The sequence below is a fragment of the Ranitomeya variabilis genome, chromosome 4 (assembly GCF_051348905.1).
Source record: "Ranitomeya variabilis isolate aRanVar5 chromosome 4, aRanVar5.hap1, whole genome shotgun sequence".
Lineage (NCBI taxonomy): Eukaryota > Metazoa > Chordata > Amphibia > Anura > Dendrobatidae > Ranitomeya > Ranitomeya variabilis.
This window is the reverse complement of record NC_135235.1, coordinates 31104159-31126033: the sequence shown is the minus strand read 5'-3', so window position 1 is coordinate 31126033 and position 21875 is coordinate 31104159. Positions and strand designations below refer to the sequence as shown.

Sequence of the window (21875 nt, the reverse complement as noted above, 5' to 3'; positions counted from 1 at the left end):
CATACACGTAAGATAAAAGTTGTCCGAATTGGATGATTTCAACGTCGTCGACTGTTTCTTTTGACTGATGCCCGACCATCAAGCAATCGTTAACATTCAAAACACCGATTGGGAACGTTGGTTTTTTTTTAGATTACCAACGATGAGTGACCGCCCAACTTTATCTTGTGTACAGAATATGGGGGTCCTTATATTATATCCCCAGAACCAGACCGCTAACTGGCCTGGTAGGGGGTCACTTTTTTCTATATCCAGTGCTTTTCTTCTACTTATGTCTGTTATGTTGTGTAATTAAAGGGATTGTCCAGGACTTTGATATTAATGAATTTATCCTTAGGATATGTCTTCCGAATCAGATTGGTGGGGATCTGATAGCCAGCACCCATATTGATCAATGGATAGCAATCCCACAAAGGCGAAAACAGGAACACTACACTACAACTCTGTGCGCCACATAGTGGCCATTCTCAGTTACTGCAGCTCAGATCACAGTCACTTCAATAGGAGTTGTGGCGTTCTTGCTCTGTACACTTTGGACATCAATCTGCTGATCAATGGGCATGCCAAACACCAATCTGATATTGATGACCTATCCTGAGTCTAGGATATCAATATTAAAGTTCTGGACAACCCCTAAGCTTAGTAAAAATTTACATCGAAGTATTAAAATATAACCCAAAAATGACCATACCATGTGCTACCATCAGACCATATGCACCCTGCAAGGACTGCCTAGAGGCCTGGCATGTACAGAGTGGGAGCCTAGGCACGTAGAGTCCCTTAAGCTTTCCTTTATATTGCAAAAGTATATATATATAGAGAGAATTTTTTTTTTTTAAATAATAGCAATTCCACATACAGTTTTTGACATCTTTAATGGATTTGTTATAGTTGGGTCAAACCAAAGGCTGCAATGTGGGTGGTGAGGAGAAAAAGAAAAAAAACTCGAAAGTTTTACAAAAAAAGAACCCACCAAGTTCGGAGGAACCACCTAACGGGTATAGAGTCCTTTTGGATTTTCTTCTCTCAGCAGATTCTGGGGGATAGGAGACCGGGCATGGTGAACTTCAACATGCCCAGTCCTGTTTTCTAACAAATGTTGCCAGACAGACACCTCTCTATACAGGTTCGGTGTACGGGGGGGTCTGGTGGAATAGTTGTCAGCAGAAACAACTATTTTTTAGTTTTTGTTGGCAGCAGTGTCATTTAAAGGGACCTTAAAGAGCAGGAGATAAATAAAAAGATTGATTTAAATTTTTGTCGGAAAATTTTCAGTTAAACTTGCATTTGATAGACAGCCTTACCTTCATGACTGTGCATGCGGAGATAGCTGTCAATCACTGAGTAAGGACCGCCCACTGGACTCATATGCATATAAACAGCAGGGGTCTTTACATACAAACTTATTCCACATGTACAATGTAACATATGCTCCAGGGTCTGAGGACCACCGCATGCAGTTAAACCCCTGCCAACATCTGAAGTATCGGTCAAATCACAGGCCTCTTTGATCTGTCAGGTGCAGGCATTGCTCCCTGGGAAAATAAATATGCAAATTAGCTCTCCTTCCAAAATGTCTGTAACGTCCTGTAGGTGGCACTAGAGACAAGATTTTCTTCTTTCTAGGGCAGAGGCTCTTTGCATAGTTTTTGGTGAGATAGTGGCTCTTTAAATTATTTGCATTGTCGCCGTAGATCATTGGGGCCATAGGCCAAAATTTACTATGATTTATTTTTCCTGTTTATTTGCTGGGATTTTACACTGGTGTCTTAGATTAATCAGTTTTCCATTAAATCGCCCATTGTTTGCCACTATATTGTGAGCAGGGATCCAATATGAGTACATTCTCCATGTTATACTGTTGGAAGTCTATGGAGGTAGCCTTCCTACACGTCGGTGTCTTGCCAATCTTGTTTTAGGATATTTGCAAACAACTGCATCAGGCTTCTTGCCCCTCATCAGTGCAAAGTTTGGCATTGGATGGCTGGACGAGAGGCCTTTTGATGGCAATCTACAAGTAAAATTTCCTCTTCAGGAGGGCACCATGTTGACATAGGGACTCCTAGACATATGGAGGCTAGGCAATGTTCCCTGGGAAGGTAAATGGATTTCTACTGCCACCTATTGGAGAGAGCAATAATTGTTGACCTCCTCCAGCTGGTGGAATTAGAAACCTTTCTTTTATATTTGCATGCATATAATGTTGTGAAATATGTTGGTATTGGCACTGGCCAGCGGGAATTGGTTCTCACTGAGGAGGTGGCACATGGAGACTGTCTTATATGCAATGCTCCATGGGAAAAGCATGCAATTAGCTCTCTTCCAAGTGGAGGAAAACTATCCCATATTAGCCAAACTGGTCACCTATCTGGCCAACTAATACCCGGCTCTGTACTGCTGAGGGGCAAAAACCCTGAAACAGCCGTCTACCGATTAATGTCTGGCTTGGCGAATATTAGTTTCTTTCCTTCTAGAAATTAACTAATTAGGGTACAGGGCTCAAACCCAAACCAGGGGTGTAACTACAACAGGTGCAGGGGTTGCAATAGCACCCGGGCCCTGGAGCCTAGGGGGCCCTAAAAGTCCCTTTGGCCTATAGAAAAAGAATATTGCTATTAAAGATTTAAAATATTTGGGGGCCCCGTTGGAGCTTTCGCATTGGGGCCCATGAGTTTCAAGTTACGCCACTGACCCAGACCATGTGCTGCCGATTGGCGCCTGGCATTACGGAAACATACAAGGCTTGCTTACAAAGGCTTTAGGCCTAAGGATCTATGCACAGCGCCTCGCACAATAGACTTGGCCTTGTTCTAGCATTGAAGGCTTTGTCTTTGGCGAATGACCCCCATGATCTGTGAACACATTTCGGCTTTGTACCAAGGATGGAAAGAAGGTGGTGGGGGGGTTTCAGTAGCTCTTATCAATGTTGCTAATGCGGATTGCTGACTTAGTCCCTGGGGAGCCATTTCCCTCCCCCACCTCCTCGTTCTGCTGGCGGTGGTGAGTAAGGCTGGGCTGCTATCAGCTCTCCCTCAGGTTGAAGAGATGGTTTCCTGTGGTAGAGGGCGGGGTGTTCATACAACCCTCAGAATACAGACTCAACACGAGCTGTCACAGCCTGTCCCCATCCTGCTCTGTGCGATGATGGCCACTTGTGCACGGCAAGGGTGAACACAGAGGAAATACGGGTTGTCCGGAAAATAATAATCCCTACTTCCTTTTTTTTTTGCCATTCATGAAAAGCAACATACAGGACCCTTTAACAAATGGCTGAAGACTTTGACATAGCAGGTAAGAAAAGTGACATTGGCGGTTTTAAGTATTTCCGGAACTGCTAGACAAAAATTTGGAGACTTCCGTGGTCGTGAAAATGGTTAACGGTTTTGCAAGACGTCACCAAATAATGGCTTCGTTGTAAAGCATTGCATGGCACTTCTCGTCGTCCTGTCTGGACGATTCAGCAAACCTCACAAAAGAAGCCATCATCCTTTGTAAGAAGGGGAGCGACCTATATTTGCATGGTCCTAAGAAGAAAGGGTTAATACTAAGGAGGGTTATATGGCCGGGATGGGATCCGCTAATAATTCTTCCATTATTACCGTAATACACATGCCGGGGGTTGCTTTGCGTAGGCTACGGGTGCATTATAAGTAAACGTCGATCTTATTTGTGCCTCTCTGTCGTATATTTGTGTAAGTAGCAATTATATTGCCCCCCACTTTATCATATTACAGTGAGAGGATCATTCCTAAATTCATCCCTCCAAAATAATATGGGAAAAACCACCGTTGGGTAAATAAATAGGGAGTGACGACAACCAGAGGAGACTGTCAAAGCAATGCTATCTCCTGCTACTGGTTCCCACTTTAGCCAAACGTCACAGTTGCCACTGGACCAACACATGGCTACAAGTCCATATGCCTGTCCATTTGGTGCAACCCAACCAGTGCTAATCGTCCAGTAGCTCCATCAATTTTGGTAACCACTAGTATTTCTGGACCAATAGTTCCACTCTTGATACTTTCCGCAAACTCTCCTAAGTTGCAACCCTATAGTTAGGGCTTGCAGGAAAGAGGTTTTTTTTATCCAGGAGGCTTTTTTCCCCACTATTCATCCATGCCCCATTTCTTGCCCATTGAATGTTCCTCTGGACAGCGGGGCTGTGTCCATTGATGGCACATTCTGATGTCTCACACAAGAAATCTTCTCGAATCTCTTGTACTGGAGACGTCCAGGAGTTCCCAGGAGATGTGTCAACTCTTATTCTTGAAGGAGAAACTCCTAGTGAGACTCACGAACGTTCAGGCAGCATTGAGAAGTATGGGCTAGAAGTGAGAGCTTCATTGTCACTACACCTAAAAAATGAAATGCAGATTGACCACGCATGTCTAACAGTTGGAGGCGGTGGCTTTTTTACACGAGACATTTTTGGAAGTTTTCTTGAACATTTGAAGGAATTGGAATATTTGTAACACTTGGTTACTGAGGAGATAGACATTACTGGGCAGGACCATAACTGGTGAAGATGGGGCTGGGGATAAGCAATAGTCATTGATGCAAGAAGAGGGCATACCAATGAAAAGTTATTGGTGGAACATGGGTGGTCCAAATGGTCTTCTCTATCTCCATCCACCTGTTTGTTTTTTAAACTATTCAGGCTGTTTTTAATGATAAGGAAGACTAGAAAGTGATAAAACGATTAAAAAAATGCTATGTCAAACATAATATCGACATCCCATTGCATGTATCTTCATCTAGCTTCAGCCAACAACTATCAGGCATAATTTCTCCATCACAAGTCCAACTCTGAACTTTGTAAATATGGCAGATATTTTATTGGAACATGAATGACCACCAGAGTTCTACCACCAATTTTCTCCAGGGGGTCAATGCAATTGGACAATTTTGAAGCCTCAGTTTGTAGATTGGATGCTTCTGGTCCAATTCCATGCTTCGTAGATCAACTTTATTTGTTGAATATCAGTAGAATTTGCCATAAAAATTGTGATATTGTGATAATTTTAAAGGGGTAATCGTGCAGCCAGATATATTGTTCTCTGAAACACTCAGAAAACCATGGATAAAAGATTTGGCCAAGGGACTATATCCAAAGATGAGATCACTCCGGTGTCGGAACTAGTGGGCTTTTCCCAGTGCTGCTCCAAGTGATTGACAGGTCGCTTCCATAACGAGAGAGCTGTCAATCACATCTAACAGCGCTGGGAAGATCTGGAGCGTTTCAGTGAAAAATAGACATGCAATCGTGCTGCCAGGATCTGATTTGTGCTGCCTGCGGTTTGGGCAGCATGAATCAAGCGACAGGTTCTTTTTAAGTATGTCCTCAAGGATTGGGCCATCAGAAGTAACCTGAGCATGGAGAACATAAATGTTCACAGCCCTGAATTACTCCGAAGTCTAATACTATAATTTCATCCAGAAAAAAACACTGTGGCCCCATGGCCTGCGGAGAGGTACAGTATCTCTATGTTAGAAGCATGGCATCCTAACACGTGCTCCTGGAAGATAAGCATTATCATATTTTCACCAGCTGTTGGTCTCCTCATTACCTACCAAACCCAGTCACAGTCTGTTTTGGACTAAGAGTGATAGTGCTTTCTTTACGGTCTCTCTTTTTTTTGTTTTGTGGTAAGCCTATGTTTCATCATCAATATGTTAGAAGTCTAAAGTTAGATTGGTAGACCCTCCAGACAGTCATAGGAGTAGGATAGAACGTCATAAAACTTCCTTGTTTTCAGAAACAGCCCCACATCTGTCCATGGACTGCAACTGCAGCTCTCAAGTGAATACCACACACAACCTGTCGGTTCAGGGCTGGCTCCAGGTTTATGTTGGCCTTAGGGGAAGCAGATTCTCTTTGCCTTCGATTTTTAATTCTCTCCTTCCAAGAGCTCTTTTTTTTCAGAGTTATATGAGGTCTTGTTTTTTTGCACTACGAGCCGTAGTTTTTATCGTTATGATACTGAAACCTATTCGAAAGTGACCAAAAAAAAGCAATTTTGCCATTTAGATTTTTTTCCACCATGTACATTTTTTGTAATTGTTAAATCTTAGCAATGTTCTGGAAATAAGGGGATGATGTGAGCTTTCATGATTTAAAAAAAAAATATTTTATTGTTTTTATCATAATATTTATTGACAGTTTTATTAGTTCCTCTAGGGGACATGAACCTGCCATCGCCAGTACAATACTGTGATTTTGCGGGGCATTATAAAATACATTTGTTCTCATATTAGTCCCGGCCACAGGCTTAATAGGTATATGAACATGGCAGACACAGATGCCTCCTGTAGGTCTCTGGCTGCAATGTCATCTTCACTCCATTACTAACCTCTTAAATGCTTAAGTTATAATTGACAGCAGCATCTAAGGGGTTGAATTACAGCAATCATAGCTATCTCCGATCACTGCAATTAGACTCAAGTGCCGGCTGTACAACACAGTCAGTACCCACACTGTATGGAGCAGGCTCAGCTCCATTCCGTACATGCTGTGCGCACAGGCCCCTTTCAAGACCAGGAACATTTTTGTTTGTTTGTTTGTTTTTATATTTTTCTCATTTGTCCATTCCAATAATTGTAGCATTTTTGTGTAATATGCGGGGAAAAATTTTTCATGTTATTTTCATACTAGCTTTTTTTATTTTTTTTTATTTTGTTGCCAATATCTGGCAATACGGTGGCTCAGTAGTTAGCACTGCAACCTTGCAGCACTTGGGTCCCAAATCCCACCAAAGACAACATCTGCAGGAGTTTGTATGTTCTCCCCGTGTTTGCGTGGGTTTCCTCCGGGTTCTCCAGTTTCCTCCCACATTCCAAAGACATACTGATAGGAAATCTAGATTGTGAGCTCCATCGGCGACAGAGATAATAATGTGTGCAAACTGTAAAGCGCTGCGGAATATGTTGGCGCTATATAAATAAAAAGATTATTATAATATCGTTGGAAAGAAATTAAATACGAGCCCTTTTTTTCAGAGTTTTGGATTTTTTTTAATGACCTCAAAGGACCTCTAAAATACATTTTAAAACTTGTTCCCATTTCTGTAACAAATATTTTTTATATATCAGACATGTTTTATTTCTTTCATGAGACATGGGTAGTAACGGAGATTCGGATTTAACAGAAGCTTTTTTTAATTTGTTTTTTTTTATTATTTACCCCACATATTGTGGCCCCCATAGGATCATAATAGACGTATTGGGGTAATTTCAAAATTTACCGTAAATACTTTTTAAATCTCTGGTCTACTCTGTAGCTGGGGCTGTTATATTAGCCCCAGTTACAGTGGAAATTCAGCTGACTGGGCCTTCTAGAAACACAGGAGCTCCTGTTCTCCCTATACACAGTGATCAGATGATTGCTGGGTCCGGAGGAGGAAGCGCGGCGCCGTCAGCACTTCCTATTACTGCAAACTCATTGCTCGTCCAGCACTGTATATACAACAGTTAGGAAGGCAGAGATGGTAATAAACCGTCTGTGCCTTCTCTTTAAGGAGTCCACCTATGTCTCATACCTGCGGCTTAATCTACCCTCAACCAGAATAGACAAGTACATAGTTACGGACTATTACTGTCACCAAGTCCCCTCTGAAAAGTCCCAATACTATCCTGTTTTGAGCGTGAGCACCCACTTTTGGGAGAGTTTGATGTCAATTCTGACCTTTCCACTGGGAAGCATGGTGGAGCAGTGGTTAGCACTGGAGTCCTAGGTTCTAATCCCACCCAGGACAACATCTGCAAAAGAGTTTGTATGTTCTCTCCATGTTTGCGTGGGTTTCCTCCGGGTTCTCTGGTTTCCTCCCACATTCCAAAGACATACTGATAGGGAATTTAGATTGTGAGCCCCATCGGGGACAGTGATGATAATGTGTGCAAACTGTAAAGCGCTGCAGAATATGTTAGCGCTATATAAAGATTATTATTATTATTATTTCTTAAGATCACTGACATGTCTGAATTCACCGGTATTGTGTTAGAAAATTTGCATACTTCCCTGAAAATTTGGGCCTGTTGGCAACTATGGGGATTTGGCAGTGATGCGGTAGGGCATTGTTAGCTGTTGTAAAAGATTTGGGGTTGGAGTTAAGCTTTTAATAGTTATTGTGTATGATTTAGTTACTTTACATGACTGTTATGAGTGCTTAGCTTGAGCATCGATGGTCCATGCTATCAGCCTATATCGCCAGAGGAAGCTCTGGGCAGCGAAACATTTCTCCTGCAGTGGCCACTACAGGACGAGCGTGGTATTACATGGACCCATTCAAATGAATAGAAGACCAGCTGGCTGATACAGAATGGGAAGAGCCCTTTCCAGCTGGGGGTCTTAAAGGGGTTGTGTGTGTGTGTGTGTGTGTGTGTGTGTGTATATATATATGTATGTATGTATATATATATATATATATATATATATATACACTCACTGGCCACTTTATTAGGTACACCTGTCCAACTTCTTGTTAACACTTAATTTCTAATCAGCCAATCACATGGCGGCAACTCAGTGCATTTAGGCATGTAGACATGGTCAAGACAATCTCCTGCAGTTCAAACCGAGCATCAGTATGGGGAAGAAAGGTGATTTGAGTGCCTTTGAACGTGGCATGGTTGTTGGTGCCAGAAGGGCTGGTCTGAGTATTTCAGAAACTGCTGATCTACTGGGATTTTCACGCACAACCATCTCTAGGGTTTACAGAGAATGGTCCGAAAAAGAAAAAAAATCCAGTGAGCGGCAGTTCTGTGGGCGAAATGCCTTGTTGATGCCAGAGGTCAGAGGAGAATGGGCAGACTGGTTCGAGCTGATAGAAAGGCAACAGTGACTCAAATCGCCACCCGTTACAACCAAGGTAGGCCTAAGAGCATCTCTGAACGCACAGTGCGTCGAACTTTGAGGCAGATGGGCTACAGCAGCAGAAGACCACACCGGGTACCACTCCTTTCAGCTAAGAACAGGAAACTGAGGCTACAATTTGTACAAGCTCATCGAAATTGGACAGTAGAAGATTGGAAAAACGTTGCTTGGTCTGATGAGTCTCGATTTCTGCTGCGACATTCGGATGGTAGGGTCAGAATTTGGCGTAAACAACATGAAAGCATGGATCCATCCTGCCTTGTATGGAGCATCTTTGGGATGTGCAGCCGACAAATCTGCGGCAACTGTGTGATGCCATCATGTCAATATGGACCAAAATCTCTGAGGAATGCTTCCAGCACCTTGTTGAATCTATGCCACGAAGAATTGAGGCAGTTCTGAAGGCAAAAGGGGGTCCAACCCGTTACTAGCATGGTGTACCTAATAAAGTGGCCGGTGAGTGTATATATATATATATATATATACATATATATATACATATATATATATATATATATATATATATATATATATATATATAATGAATTTTAAATCTTTAATAAAACTTTTTTAATTGTAGAAAATATAAAAAATTGATTTAAAGTTATTAATATTTTCCACTGTTAGAATTTAGAGGGAGCAGCTGCTCACATTTGCCTAGAAAAGCAATAGTAATGCTAACTGGCATTAAGATTGCTGCAAAGATTGCGCCAACTGGCGTAATGTCACTCTTCCCCTCCCCTTTTTGGGGCAATTTGGTTGGCGACTCTTTGTGATTCACACATGTGGACTGAATTATTATTATTATACTTTTTTTTTTTATAGCGCCATTTATTCCATGGCAGCTTTACATGTGAAAAGGGGGCAAATATAGACAAATACAATAAACATGAGCTAAAAACAAGGCACTTACAGATACAGAAGGAGGGAGGACCCTGCCCGCGAGGGCTCTACAGGGGATGGGTGAGGATGCACTAGGAGAGGGTAGATCTGGTTGTGCGGCGGTTCAGTAGGTTGAGGATCATGTAGGCTTGTTGGAAGAAGTGAGTCTTCAGGTTCTTTTTGAATTGTCGCTGCATGGTGGAAATTGCAGGAGAGAGGCCGGTTTATTGGGGGTTGCGCTGCCCTGCTGGAGCTAGTGAGCCCCTTATCTTTCTCGCTGCTCACAAGCTCCAGAAGAACAGCGCCAATATCTACACCGCCACGACCCGTCGATTCTCCTGAGCCTCTCTGCTCTCAATCCCCAGTTGAGCAGAGCACAGAGCAGATATACACCGCCGTTGCCTTCAGCTACAAAGAGCTGTGCGCTGACCAAGTCCATCCTAGGAAATTGGTCCTATTATGCAAATTGGTCCGATTACGCTAATCACACTCTGATTAGAGTGGAGAGAGAAAAAAAAAAGTTTCTCCACCTTCTCCATTATGTCAGGCTGTGAAAATCAGAACCACACTCAGATGTCATCCAAGTGCAGCCAGATTATTTGTCACGGACCCATAGACGTGAATGGGCGAGTACCGTCCGATTCATGGAGACAAAATGTGCCCGCTGCAATGCTTTTCTTCAGACCACTTAGTATACATTTGTGATTGAGGGTAATATATTTGCATGCAGATGCATAGTAGCCCCCCAGAGTCAATGTTACTGGTGGTCCCCCGTAAGAAAATACAAAACCACACTCAATGCTAAAGGTAATGTAGTATAACTTACTAGTAAAGGAAGGCAAAAGTGCTTGGTGACACACCGTCCCCGCTGCCCCAACGCACGTTTTGTCAAGACTTCCTCAGGAGGCGCCTAATGTGGTTTTGTAGTTTCTTAATACAGTGCTGCCTATTGCTGCTGTTTACCTTGGACTATAAATCACGCACTATGCACTTTATATTAATATGGGTTGCTGCTAAATCTATGGATTTGTAGGTATTTACTAGACAGACATTGCACTGTGTTAATATAACTTTTACTACATATTAAGGCCGGCGTCACACTCAGCGTAAGACAATACGGCCGTAATACGGAGAAATGTTCCCAAAATAGTGATCCGTAGTCAGGGTGTGTCAGCGTATTTTGCGCATGGCATCCTCCGTATGTAATCCGTAAGGCATCCGTACTGCGAGATTTTCGCGCAGGCTTGCAAAACCGACATCTAATGGATTTATGTGCTCAAATGTTCGGGAAAACATATATACAGTATATATATATATATATATATATATATATATATATATATATATATATATATATATATATATATATATATATATATCATTGAGACACACATATATATATATTCTGTATTTATATTTCATTCAGCGCGATATCTGTGAAAAGCCGGTAATTCAATTGCCGGCTTTTCATTTCTCCTGCCTAAACCCGACATGATATGAGACATGATTACATACAGTAAACCATCTCATATCCCCTTTTTTTGCATATTCCACACTAATAATGTTAGTAGTGTGTATGTGCAAAATTTCAGCGCTGTAGCTGCTAAAATAAAGGGTTAAATGGCGGAAAAAATTGGCGTGGGCTCCCGCGCAATTTTCTCCGCCAGAGTGGTGAAGCCAGTGACTGAGAGCAGATATTAATAGCCTAGAGAGGGTCCTGGTTATTGGCCCCCCCGTGGCTACAAACATCTGCCCCCAGCCACCCCAGAAAAGGCACATCTGTAAGATGCGCCTATTCTGGCACTTGACCACTCTCTTCCCACTCCCGTGTAGCGGTGGGATATGGGGTAATGAAGGGTTAATGTCACCTTGCTATTGTAAGGTGACATTAAGCCAGATTAATAATGGAGAGGCGTCAATGATGACACCTATCCATTATTAATCCAATTGTCTGAAAGGGTTAAAAAAACAGACACACACACGATTAAAAAGTATTTTAATGAAAGAAACACACAGGTTGTTTTAATAATTTATTGCTCTCTCAATCCATCCGGAACACCCTCGCTTGGCAAAATAATAAACACACAATATACATACCTTCTGATGTACTGTCACCTCCCACGAGGTAATCCATCTGAAGGGGTTAAAATATTTTACAGGCACGAGCCCTGCTAATGCAGCTGTGTGCTCGTGCCTGTAATCCCCGGCGAATGAAGGAAATGTAGGTCAATGACCTATAGTTACCTTCATTCGCGGTGATGCGCCCTCTACTGGATGTCCTCATATGACCTGGAGCGTGGGAAAAAGTTCCCAGGCTGCAGTTCATGAGGACATCCACCAGAGGGCGCATCACCACGACTCAATGTAAGTATAGATCACTCTGCTTTCCTTTCAGCACCCGGGGATTACAGGCACGAGCGAGTGGTTTATCGCAGCTCGTGCCTGTAATATTAGTTAACCCCTTCAGATGGATTACCTCGTGGGACGTGATAGGACATCAGAAGGTATGTATCTTGTGCGTTTATTATTTTGCCAAGCGAGGGTGTTCCTGATGGATTGAGAGAGCAATAAAATACTAAAACAACCTGTTTGTTTCTTTCATTAAAATACTTTTTAATCATGTGTGTGTGTTTTTTTTTAACCCTTTCATACAATTGCATTAATAATGGATAGGTGACATAATTGACGCCTCTCCATTATTGATCTGGCTTAATGTCACCTTCCAATAGCAAGGTGGCATTAACCCTTCATTACCCCATAGCCCACCGCTACAGGGAGTGGGAAGAGAGTGGCCAAGTGCCAGAATAGGCGCATCTTCCAGATGTGCCTTTTCTGGGGTGGCTGGGGGCAGATGTTTTTAGCCACGGGGGGGCCAATATCCATGGACCCTCTCCTGGCTATTAATATCTGCCCTCAGTCACTGGCTTTACCACTCTGGCGGAGAAAATTGCGCGGGAGCCCACGCCAATTTTTTCCGCGATTTAACCCTTTATTTTAGCAGCTACAGCGCTGAAATTTTGCACATACACACTACTAACATTAGTAGTGTGGAATATGCAAAAAAAAGGGGATATGAGATGGTTTACTGTATGTAAACCATGTCTCATATCCTGTCGGGTTTGTGCAGGAGAAATGAAAAGCCGGCAATTGAATTACCGGCTTTTCACTAACACCGCTGCGTATTTCTCGCAAGTCACACTGATGGTCCGTGTGGAATCCGTATTTTTCTCGCCCTCATAGACTTTCATTGGCGATTTTTTTTGCGCAATACGCTGACAAACGCAGCATGCTGCGATTTTGTACGGCCGTAGAACGCCGTATAATACTGAACCGTAATATACGGCTGATAGGAGCAGCCTCATTGAGAATAATTGTGCCATTTATTTGGCGAGTTTTACGGACGTATTTTCTGCGCTCTTACGTCCCTAAAACTCGCCAGTGTGAGGCCGGCCTAATGCTGAAGGTTGTATTGCAACACAATATCTTTTTTTTTTTTTTAAATAGGCATATCAGTGTGTTGGACCCTGCCCCTGGATAAATGGTGTCCACTGTCCAGTAGTTCTGATTTTATTGTTGTGTAATTTTATACATCATGAATAAATATTTGAATTCAAGGATTATACTCTTTTTGTGGTCTTTGTGCGCCATATTTCTGGTTATGTTTTTTTGTTTTGTGTCCTTTATACTATACTGGGATATTTTTTTGAATGTTAGAAGCTAATACAGAGACTGAATTCTGTGCATTCAGTGGCAACAAAATAATAATAAAAAATACATAAAACCCTACAATGAATTTAATTATTCATTAAAAGACAGTGAATCTTAGATATATTTAATAAAATAAAAATAAATCTATTAGTGACACATTCCCCTTTAAGCAGGAGTTTATTTGGGGGTTCATTTGCCCTAACGACAGTGGCTGTCTCCTTTAAATCTGTGACCGGCTTATAAATAACTGAATAGTTCATCCGGCTCAATCTATTTCTGATATTGATTAGTACTGATTTTCCCATCTAAAACCACCGTGCTTTACCCAGAGCATAGCCCTGCAGTAGGTACAGAAAATATTCAGACCCCTTTAAATTATTCACTCTTTGTTTCATTGCAGCCATTTGGTAAATTCAAAAAAGTTAATTTTTTTTCTCATTAATGTGCACTCTGCACCCCATCTTGACTGAAAAAAAACAAAAATGTAGTAATGTTAGTAAATTTATTAAAAAAAGAAAAAAAGAAATATCCCATGGTCATAAGTCTTCAGACCCTTTGCTCAGACCCTCATATTTATGTCCCATGCTGTCCATTTCCTTGTGATCCTCCTTGAGATGGTTCTACTCCTTCATTGGAGTCCAGCTGTGTGTAATTAAACTGATAGGACTTGATTTGGGAAGGCGCACAACTGTCTATATAAGACCTCACAGCTCACAGTGCATGTCAGACAAAAGGAGAATCATGAGGCCAAAGGAACTGGCCAAGGAGCTCAGAGACAGAATTGTGGCAAGGCACAGATCTGGCCAAGCACACATATACATTATAGTCTATGCTGCAGGTCACATGTCCTTTTTTTTTTTTGTGGACCTTGTGTTCACAAAAATAAATAAATAATGGAAACGTCCATTTTTCAGGGGATCAAAATTACCCAGACAAGTGTATGGGTCTGTGGAAATCCAGTAGGGCACACGGATGACATCACTGTGATGTGTAACATTACAATGGATAGGAGAAGCCCAAGTCTGGGTTCAGACAACCATACTAGAAGAATAAGATAGCTTAACAACTACATGAATGGCGCACCTGGTGCTCTGAAGGTACTTGAATGCCACGTTGGCACATTTTCTTGATGGCAAATTTGCTATTTCGGATATTAGGGAAACTTAAGGCACCACTCCAGCATTTTTCAGTGCTGGAGTGGTGTTTTAAATGTAAGCCCCCGGTCATATACTCATCCTCCGGCATCTTCTGCGTTTTTCGACAACTGCTCCTGTTCCATACCGCCATCTTGGGCCCATAACATCTGACTGGCCACAAGACAGAAGTTACGCCACGATAAGTCTATGACAACCACAACGAAGCTCTCATAGACTTGTATTGAAAAGCGACCTCTGCGCCACTCCATGAAACACTAGAGCGTGCTGAGAGGTCACTTTTCTCCAGAAATCAATGCAAGCGACGCTGGAAAATGATGAAGGTTGCGGCAGGTGAGCAAGAGACAGGGGGCAGGGGAATAACATTTAAAGCACCACTCCAATAACAAAAAACACTGGAGTGGTGCTTAAACATTAACCCACATAGAAGTTGTAATGGTAGGACACCTGAGTAACAGTCATAGTCAGCTTCGTTTGTATCCATCATTACCACCAGTGGACTGCCCAAACTTGCCTAGTGTTGATGCCAACTCTTAGAATTGTGCAATAAAGGGGGTAAGTAAAAATGTGTGATCCATGGGGGTTCTAAGAACTCAGAGTCCCTGGTCTCCTCTGTGAATGGAGAGGTAATGCACATGCATGAGCACCACTCCATCCACTGTGTAGGTGAGAGGTGTCACGCATGCGCACCACCACTCCCATAGAAGTGAATAGAATGGTGGTCACGCATGCACAGGATTCCCCTACACATCATACCGTTACCCTGTGGCTATGTGATAAAAGCTGGACATATTGTATACCGGCTTGTAGTGCCCGAGTATCCAGAGACCATAAGGTGGGCATCTTAGACCCCCACACATATCCACCAATAATAAGATGAGCCGCATAGCATTCCCCTGGCGGGCGCCCACTGGGTTGCCCATATCCCCCTCTCCATTTTCAGAGTGGCACAAACCTAGGGAATCCTAGTTATTTTTATTTTTAGAATATGGATAATTCCACTTTTTACACCTTTATGACCACTAAGATCGCACTCATCCAGAGGACGAGTTTTGTTATTTATTTATTTGGGATGCGGCCATCTGTCCCTTTTGTTGTCACCAGATCGGTTTCGCTCCTCTGCCTGCGAACACGGATTACTGATGACCTAAAGGCAAATCTGTTGCTGGGGTTGGGATAAGATGGGCTGAATAACAAAGGATAAAAGTGTGTCACATCCTTGTCTGCTTCTCCAGGGCCAGCCGTCCACTATGGATCCTCTCTACGAGATATTAGGGAGCGTGAATGGATCGGATCATCCAGGACACAACATTATTGTGGGTGTAGAAAAAAGGGCAAATACTAAAACATTTACAAATCCCAACAATAGGGAATAAGACACGTGACGTGTGCAGGAGAGCAGCGGCGACCAGCACGTGTCACATCCCATAGAGAGAACATATCCACTAAGTATCAGAAACACAACAACCTAACAAGATCAGATATGAGCGCAAAGACAGCGGCGTCAACACTTGTCTGCCGATCAGTGTATCATCAGAAAATCACCGACTCAGGGTTTTCATGTTAAAAGTTTATATTTAGTTTATTATTTTATTTCATTATCTATATAAAAAAATCTTGTAATTTTCACACTGCCCATTAGACCTAATATTAAACTCTTACTGTTCTTCGCATGGAAAAAAGCAGCAGTAAACTGAATCAGATCCAATGAGTATAAGTAGAAGAATAAACTGAGCTCTAATCTGGGCAAAGGTTGTAGTACAGGAGGAGGAGGTGAGCTGTGACATCCTGTGTTATCTACTGTATATAGAGGTGTTATCAGTCATTGTACAGGAGGAGGAGGTGAGCTGTGACAATCTATTGTGAATGGTGGATCCTGAGGTGTCTACTTTATACAGAGGTGTTATCAGTCATTATACAGGAGAAGGTGAGCTGTGACATCACCTATTGTGAATGGTGGATCCTGTGTTATCTACTGTATATAGAGGTGTTATCAGTCATTGTACAGGAGGAGGAGGTGAGCTGTGACATCACCTATTGTGAATGGTGGATCCTGTGTTATCTACTGTATATAGAGGTGTTATCAGTCATTGTACAGGAGGAGGAGGTGAGCTGTGACATCACCTATTGTGAATGGTGGATCCTGTGTTATCTGCTGTATATAGAGGTGTTATCAGTTATTGTACAGGAGGAGGAGGTGAGCTGTGACATCACCTATTGTGAATGGTGGATCCTGTGTTATCTACTGTATATAGAGGTGTTATCAGTCATTGTACAGGAGGAGGAGGTGAGCTGTGACATCACCTATTGTGAATGGTGGATCCTGTGTTATCTGCTGTATATAGAGGTGTTATCAGTTATTGTACAGGAGGAGGAGGTGAGCTGTGACATCACCTATTGTGAATGGTGGATCCTGTGTTATCTACTGTATATAGAGGTGTTATCAGTCATTGTACAGGAGGAGGAGGTGAGCTGTGACATCACCTATTGAGAATGGTGGATCCTGTGTTATCTACTGTATATAGAGGTGTTATCAGTCTCTGTACAGAAGGAGGAGGTAAGCTGTGATATTATCTATTGTGAATGGTGGCTCCTGTGTTATCTACTGTATATAGAGGTGTTATCAGTCTCTGTACAGGAGGAGGAGGTGAGCTGTGACATCACCTACTGTGAATGGTGGATCCTGTGTTATCTACTGTATATAGAGGTGTTATCGGTCATTGTACAGGAGGAGGAGGTGAGCTGTGACATCACCTATTGTGAATGGTGGATCCTGTGTTATCTGCTGTATATAGAGGTGTTATCAGTCATTGTACAGGAGGAGGAGGTGAGCTGTGACATCACCTATTGTGAATGGTGTATCCTGTGTTATCTGCTGTATATAGAGGTGTTATCAGTCATTGTACAGGAGGAGGAGGTGAGCTGTGACAATCTATTGTGAATGGTGGATCCTGAGGTGTCTACTTTATATAGAGGTGTTGTCAGTCATTATACAGGAGGAGGTGAGCTGTGACATCACCTATTGTGAATGGTGGATCCTGTGTTATCTACTGCATATAGAGGTGTTATCAGTCATTGTACAGGAGGAGGGGAGCTGTGACATCACCTATTGTGAATGAGGATCCTGTGTTATCTACTGTATATAGAGGTGTTATCAGTCATTGTACAGGAGGAGGAGGTGAGCTGTGACATCACCTATTGTGAATGGTGGATCCTGTGTTATCTGCTGTATATAGAGGTGTTATCAGTTATTGTACAGGAGGAGGAGGTGAGCTGTGACATCACCTATTGAGAATGGTGGATCCTGTGTTATCTACTGTATATAGAGGTGTTATCAGTCTCTGTACAGGAGGAGGAGGTGAGCTGTGACATCACCTATTGTGAATGGTGTATCCTGTGTTATCTGCTGTATATAGAGGTGATATCAGTCATTGTACAGGAGGAGGAGGTGAGCTGTGACAATCTATTGTGAATGGTGGATCCTGAGGTGTCTACTTTATACAGAGGTGTTATCAGTCATTATACAGGAGAAGGTGAGCTGTGACATCACCTATTGTGAATGGTGGATCCTGTGTTATCTACTGTATATAGAGGTGTTATCAGTCATTGTACAGGAGGAGGAGGTGAGCTGTGACGTCACCTATTGAGAATGGTGGATCCTGTGTTATCTACTGTATATAGAGGTGTTATCAGTCATTGTACAGGAGGAGGAGGTGAGCTGTGATATCACCTATTGAGAATGGTGGATCCTGTGTTATCTACTGTATATAGAGGTGTTATCAGTCTCTGTACAGGAGGAGGAGGTGAGCTGTGATATTATCTATTGTGAATGGTGGCTCCTGTGTTATCTACTGTATATAGAGGTGTTATCAGTCATTGTACAGGAGGAAGAGGTGAGCTGTGACATCACCTATTGTGAATGGTGGATCCTGTGTTATCTGCTGTATATAGAGGTGTTATCACTTATTGTACAGGAGGAGGAGGTGAGCTGTGACATCACCTATTGAGAATGGTGGATCCTGTGTTATCTACTGTATATAGAGGTGTTATCAGTCTCTGTACAGGAGGAGGAGGTGAGCTGTGACATCACCTACTGTGAATGGTGGATCCTGTGTTATCTACTGTATATAGAGGTGTTATCGGTCATTGTACAGGAGGAGGAGGTGAGCTGTGACATCACCTATTGTGAATGGTGGATCCTGTGTTATCTACTGTATATAGAGGTGTTATCAGTTATTGTACAGGAGGAGGTGAGCTGTGACATCACCTATTGAGAATGGTGGATCCTGTGTTATCTGCTGTACATAGAGGAGTTATCAGTCATTGTACAGGAGGAGGAGGTGAGCTGTGACATCACCTATTGTGAATGGTGTATCCTGTGTTATCTGCTGTATATAGAGGTGTTATCAGTCATTGAACAGGAGGAGGAGGTGAGCTGTGACATCACCTATTGTGAATGGTGTATCCTGTGTTATCTGCTGTATATAGAGGTGTTATCAGTCATTGTACAGGAGGAGGAGGTGAGCTGTAACATCACCTATTGAGAATGGTGGATCCTGTGTTATCTACTGTATATAGAGGTGTTATCAGTCATTGTACAGGAGGAGGAGGTGAGCTGTGACATCACCTATTGAGAATGGTGGATCCTGTGTTATCTACTGTATATAGAGGTGTTATCAGTCTCTGTACAGGAGGAGGAGGTGAGCTGTGATATTATCTATTGTGAATGGTGGCTCCTGTGTTATCTACTGTATATAGAGGTGTTATCAGTCATTGTACAGGAGGAGGAGGTGAGCTGTGACATCACCTATTGTGAATGGTGGATCCTGTGTTATCTGCTGTATATAGAGGTGTTATCAGTCATTGTACAGGAGGAGGAGGTGAGCTGTGACAATCTATTGTGAATGGTGGATCCTGAGGTGTCTACTTTATATAGAGGTGTTATCAGTCATTATACAGGAGGAGGTGAGCTGTGACATCACCTATTGTGAATTGTGGGTTCTGTTATCTACTGTATATAGAGGTGTTATCGGTCATTGTACAGGAGGAGGAGGTGAGCTGTGACATCACCTATTGTGAATGGTGGATCCTGAGGTGTCTACTCTATATAGAGGTGTTATCAGTCATTATACAGGAGGAGGTGAGCTGTGACATCACCTATTGTGAATGGTAGATCCTGAGGTGTCTACTGTATATAGAGGTGTAATCAGTCATTGTACAGGAGGAGGAGGAGGTGTGCTGTGACATCACCTATTGTGAATGGTAAATTCTGTGTTATCTACTGTATATAGAGGTGACATCAGTCATTGTACAGGAGGAGGAGGTGAGCTGTGACATCACCTATTGTGAATGATGGCTCCTGTGTTATCTACTGTATATAGAGGGGTTATCAGTTATTGTACAGGAGGAGGAGGTGAGCTGTGACATCACCTATTGTGAATGGTGGATCCTGTGTTATCTATTGTATATAGAGGTGTAATCAGTCATTTTACAGGAGGAGGAGGTGAGCTGTGATATCACCTATTGTGAATGGTGGATCCTGTGTTATCAGTCATTGTACAGGAGGAGGAGGTGAGCTGTGATATCACCTATTGTGAATGGTGGATCCAATGTTATCCACTGTATATAGAGGTGTTATCAGTCATTGCACAGGAGGAGGTGAGCTGTAATATCACCTATTGTGAATGGTGGATCCAATGTTATCTACTGTATATAGAGGTGTTATCAGTCATTGTACAGGAGAAGGAGGTGAGCTGTGACAATCTATTGTGAATGGTGGATCCTGAGGTGTCTACTGTATATAGAGGTGTTATCAGTCATTATACAGGAGGTGAGCTGTGACATCACCTATTGTGAATGGTGGATTCTGTTATCTACTGTATATAGGGGTGTTATCGGTCATTATACAGGAGGAGGAGGTGAGCTGTGACATCACCTATTGTGAATGGTGGATCCTGTGCTATCTGCTGTATATAGAGGTGTTATCAGTCATTGTACAGGAGGAGGAGGTGAGCTGTGACATCACCTATTGTGAATGGTGGATCCTGTGTTATCTGCTGTATATAGAGGTGTTATCAGTCATTGTACAGGAGGAGGAGGTGAGCTGTGACATCACCTATTGTGAATGGTGGATCCTGTGTTATCTACTGTATATAGAGGTGTTATCAGTCATTGTACAGGAGGAGGAACGCAAATCAAATTACTCACCTTTATGAACGTTTTCACTTGATGATTTTCTTACTTTAGTGTGCAGATTTGATTTAAGATGTTTTTCACTACATATGATTAGGGTTGAGCGAAACGGATCGTTCATTTTCATAAGTCGCCGACTTTTGGCAAAGTCGGCGTCTCATGAAACCCGACCCGATCCCTGTGTGGGGTCGTCCACGCGGTACGCGAACTTGGCGCGAAAGTCGCGTTTCGTATGACGCGTTTAGCGCCATTTTTGCAGCCAATGAAGGAGCGGTAGAGTGATGACATAGGTGTTAGGGGGCGTACACAACTAACAGCATTTTTTGCGATGTGCAAAGTGTAAAATGAGCGTTCTGGGAGCGATGTGCAAAATCAGCGTTCTGGCGTTCAGGGGAGAGAGAGAGAGAGAGAGAGAGAGAGAGAAAAAATTTAAAAAAAAAAAATAATAATAATTTCTTCATTGGGTTTCGTGTTTCGGCCGATCCCCGAATTTGAACGGTGGTCGGCCGATTTCACTCGACTCGACTTTTAAGACAGTCGGGTTTCACAAAACCCGACTTGACCCTAAAAAACTAAAGGTCGCTCAACCCTACATATGATATTGATGACCTAATATCAGGTTGGTGAAGGTCTCACTGATCAGCTCCGGGAGCAGCCAGGGTGAACATTGTATGGAGGGGTACGGCTCGGCTCTGCACACTGTTAGTATGTTGCCTTATAATTCCAGACGAATAGGAGCTGATCTGCACTACCCAGCAGCTCAGGTAACCGCTGATAGGTGGGCATGCTTGGTCCCCATCGTTCTGATATTGAAGACCTATCTCATAGATTGGTCATCAGTATTATCTGTAGTGGAAAACCATTTTAATGCTATGTTCACACTAGGTGTTTTGTTGCATTCTTTTCTGCAGCAAAATCTGATCTCTTGGCAGGAAAAAAGCTGTGACAGAAACACAGGTTTTGCAGCATTTTTGTTGCTTTTTTTTTTTTTGCTGCGTTTCTTGTGCATTTTTTTCTAAAATCTCATAGATTTTGCATAAAAAAATACATTAAAAAAACACTTAACAAGC

At 42.5% G+C, this 21875-nt stretch overlaps 1 protein-coding gene across 3 annotated transcripts in view; it reads left to right on the top strand.

The window, feature by feature from the left end:
- LDB1 (LIM domain binding 1) overlaps nt 1-21875 on the top strand; it is a 173269-nt gene that overhangs the window by 91505 nt on the left and 59889 nt on the right. Inside the window, exon 1 of one of the 3 annotated variants that reach the window (XM_077258274.1) lies at nt 3116-3291. The exons of the other annotated variants lie outside the window; for them this stretch is intronic. Coding sequence (XP_077114389.1) covers nt 3267-3291 — 25 coding nt within the window. The 5' untranslated portion in view covers nt 3116-3266. Of the gene's footprint in view, nt 1-3115; nt 3292-21875 lie in introns of those variants that run through there. 3 annotated transcript variants of the gene reach the window in all.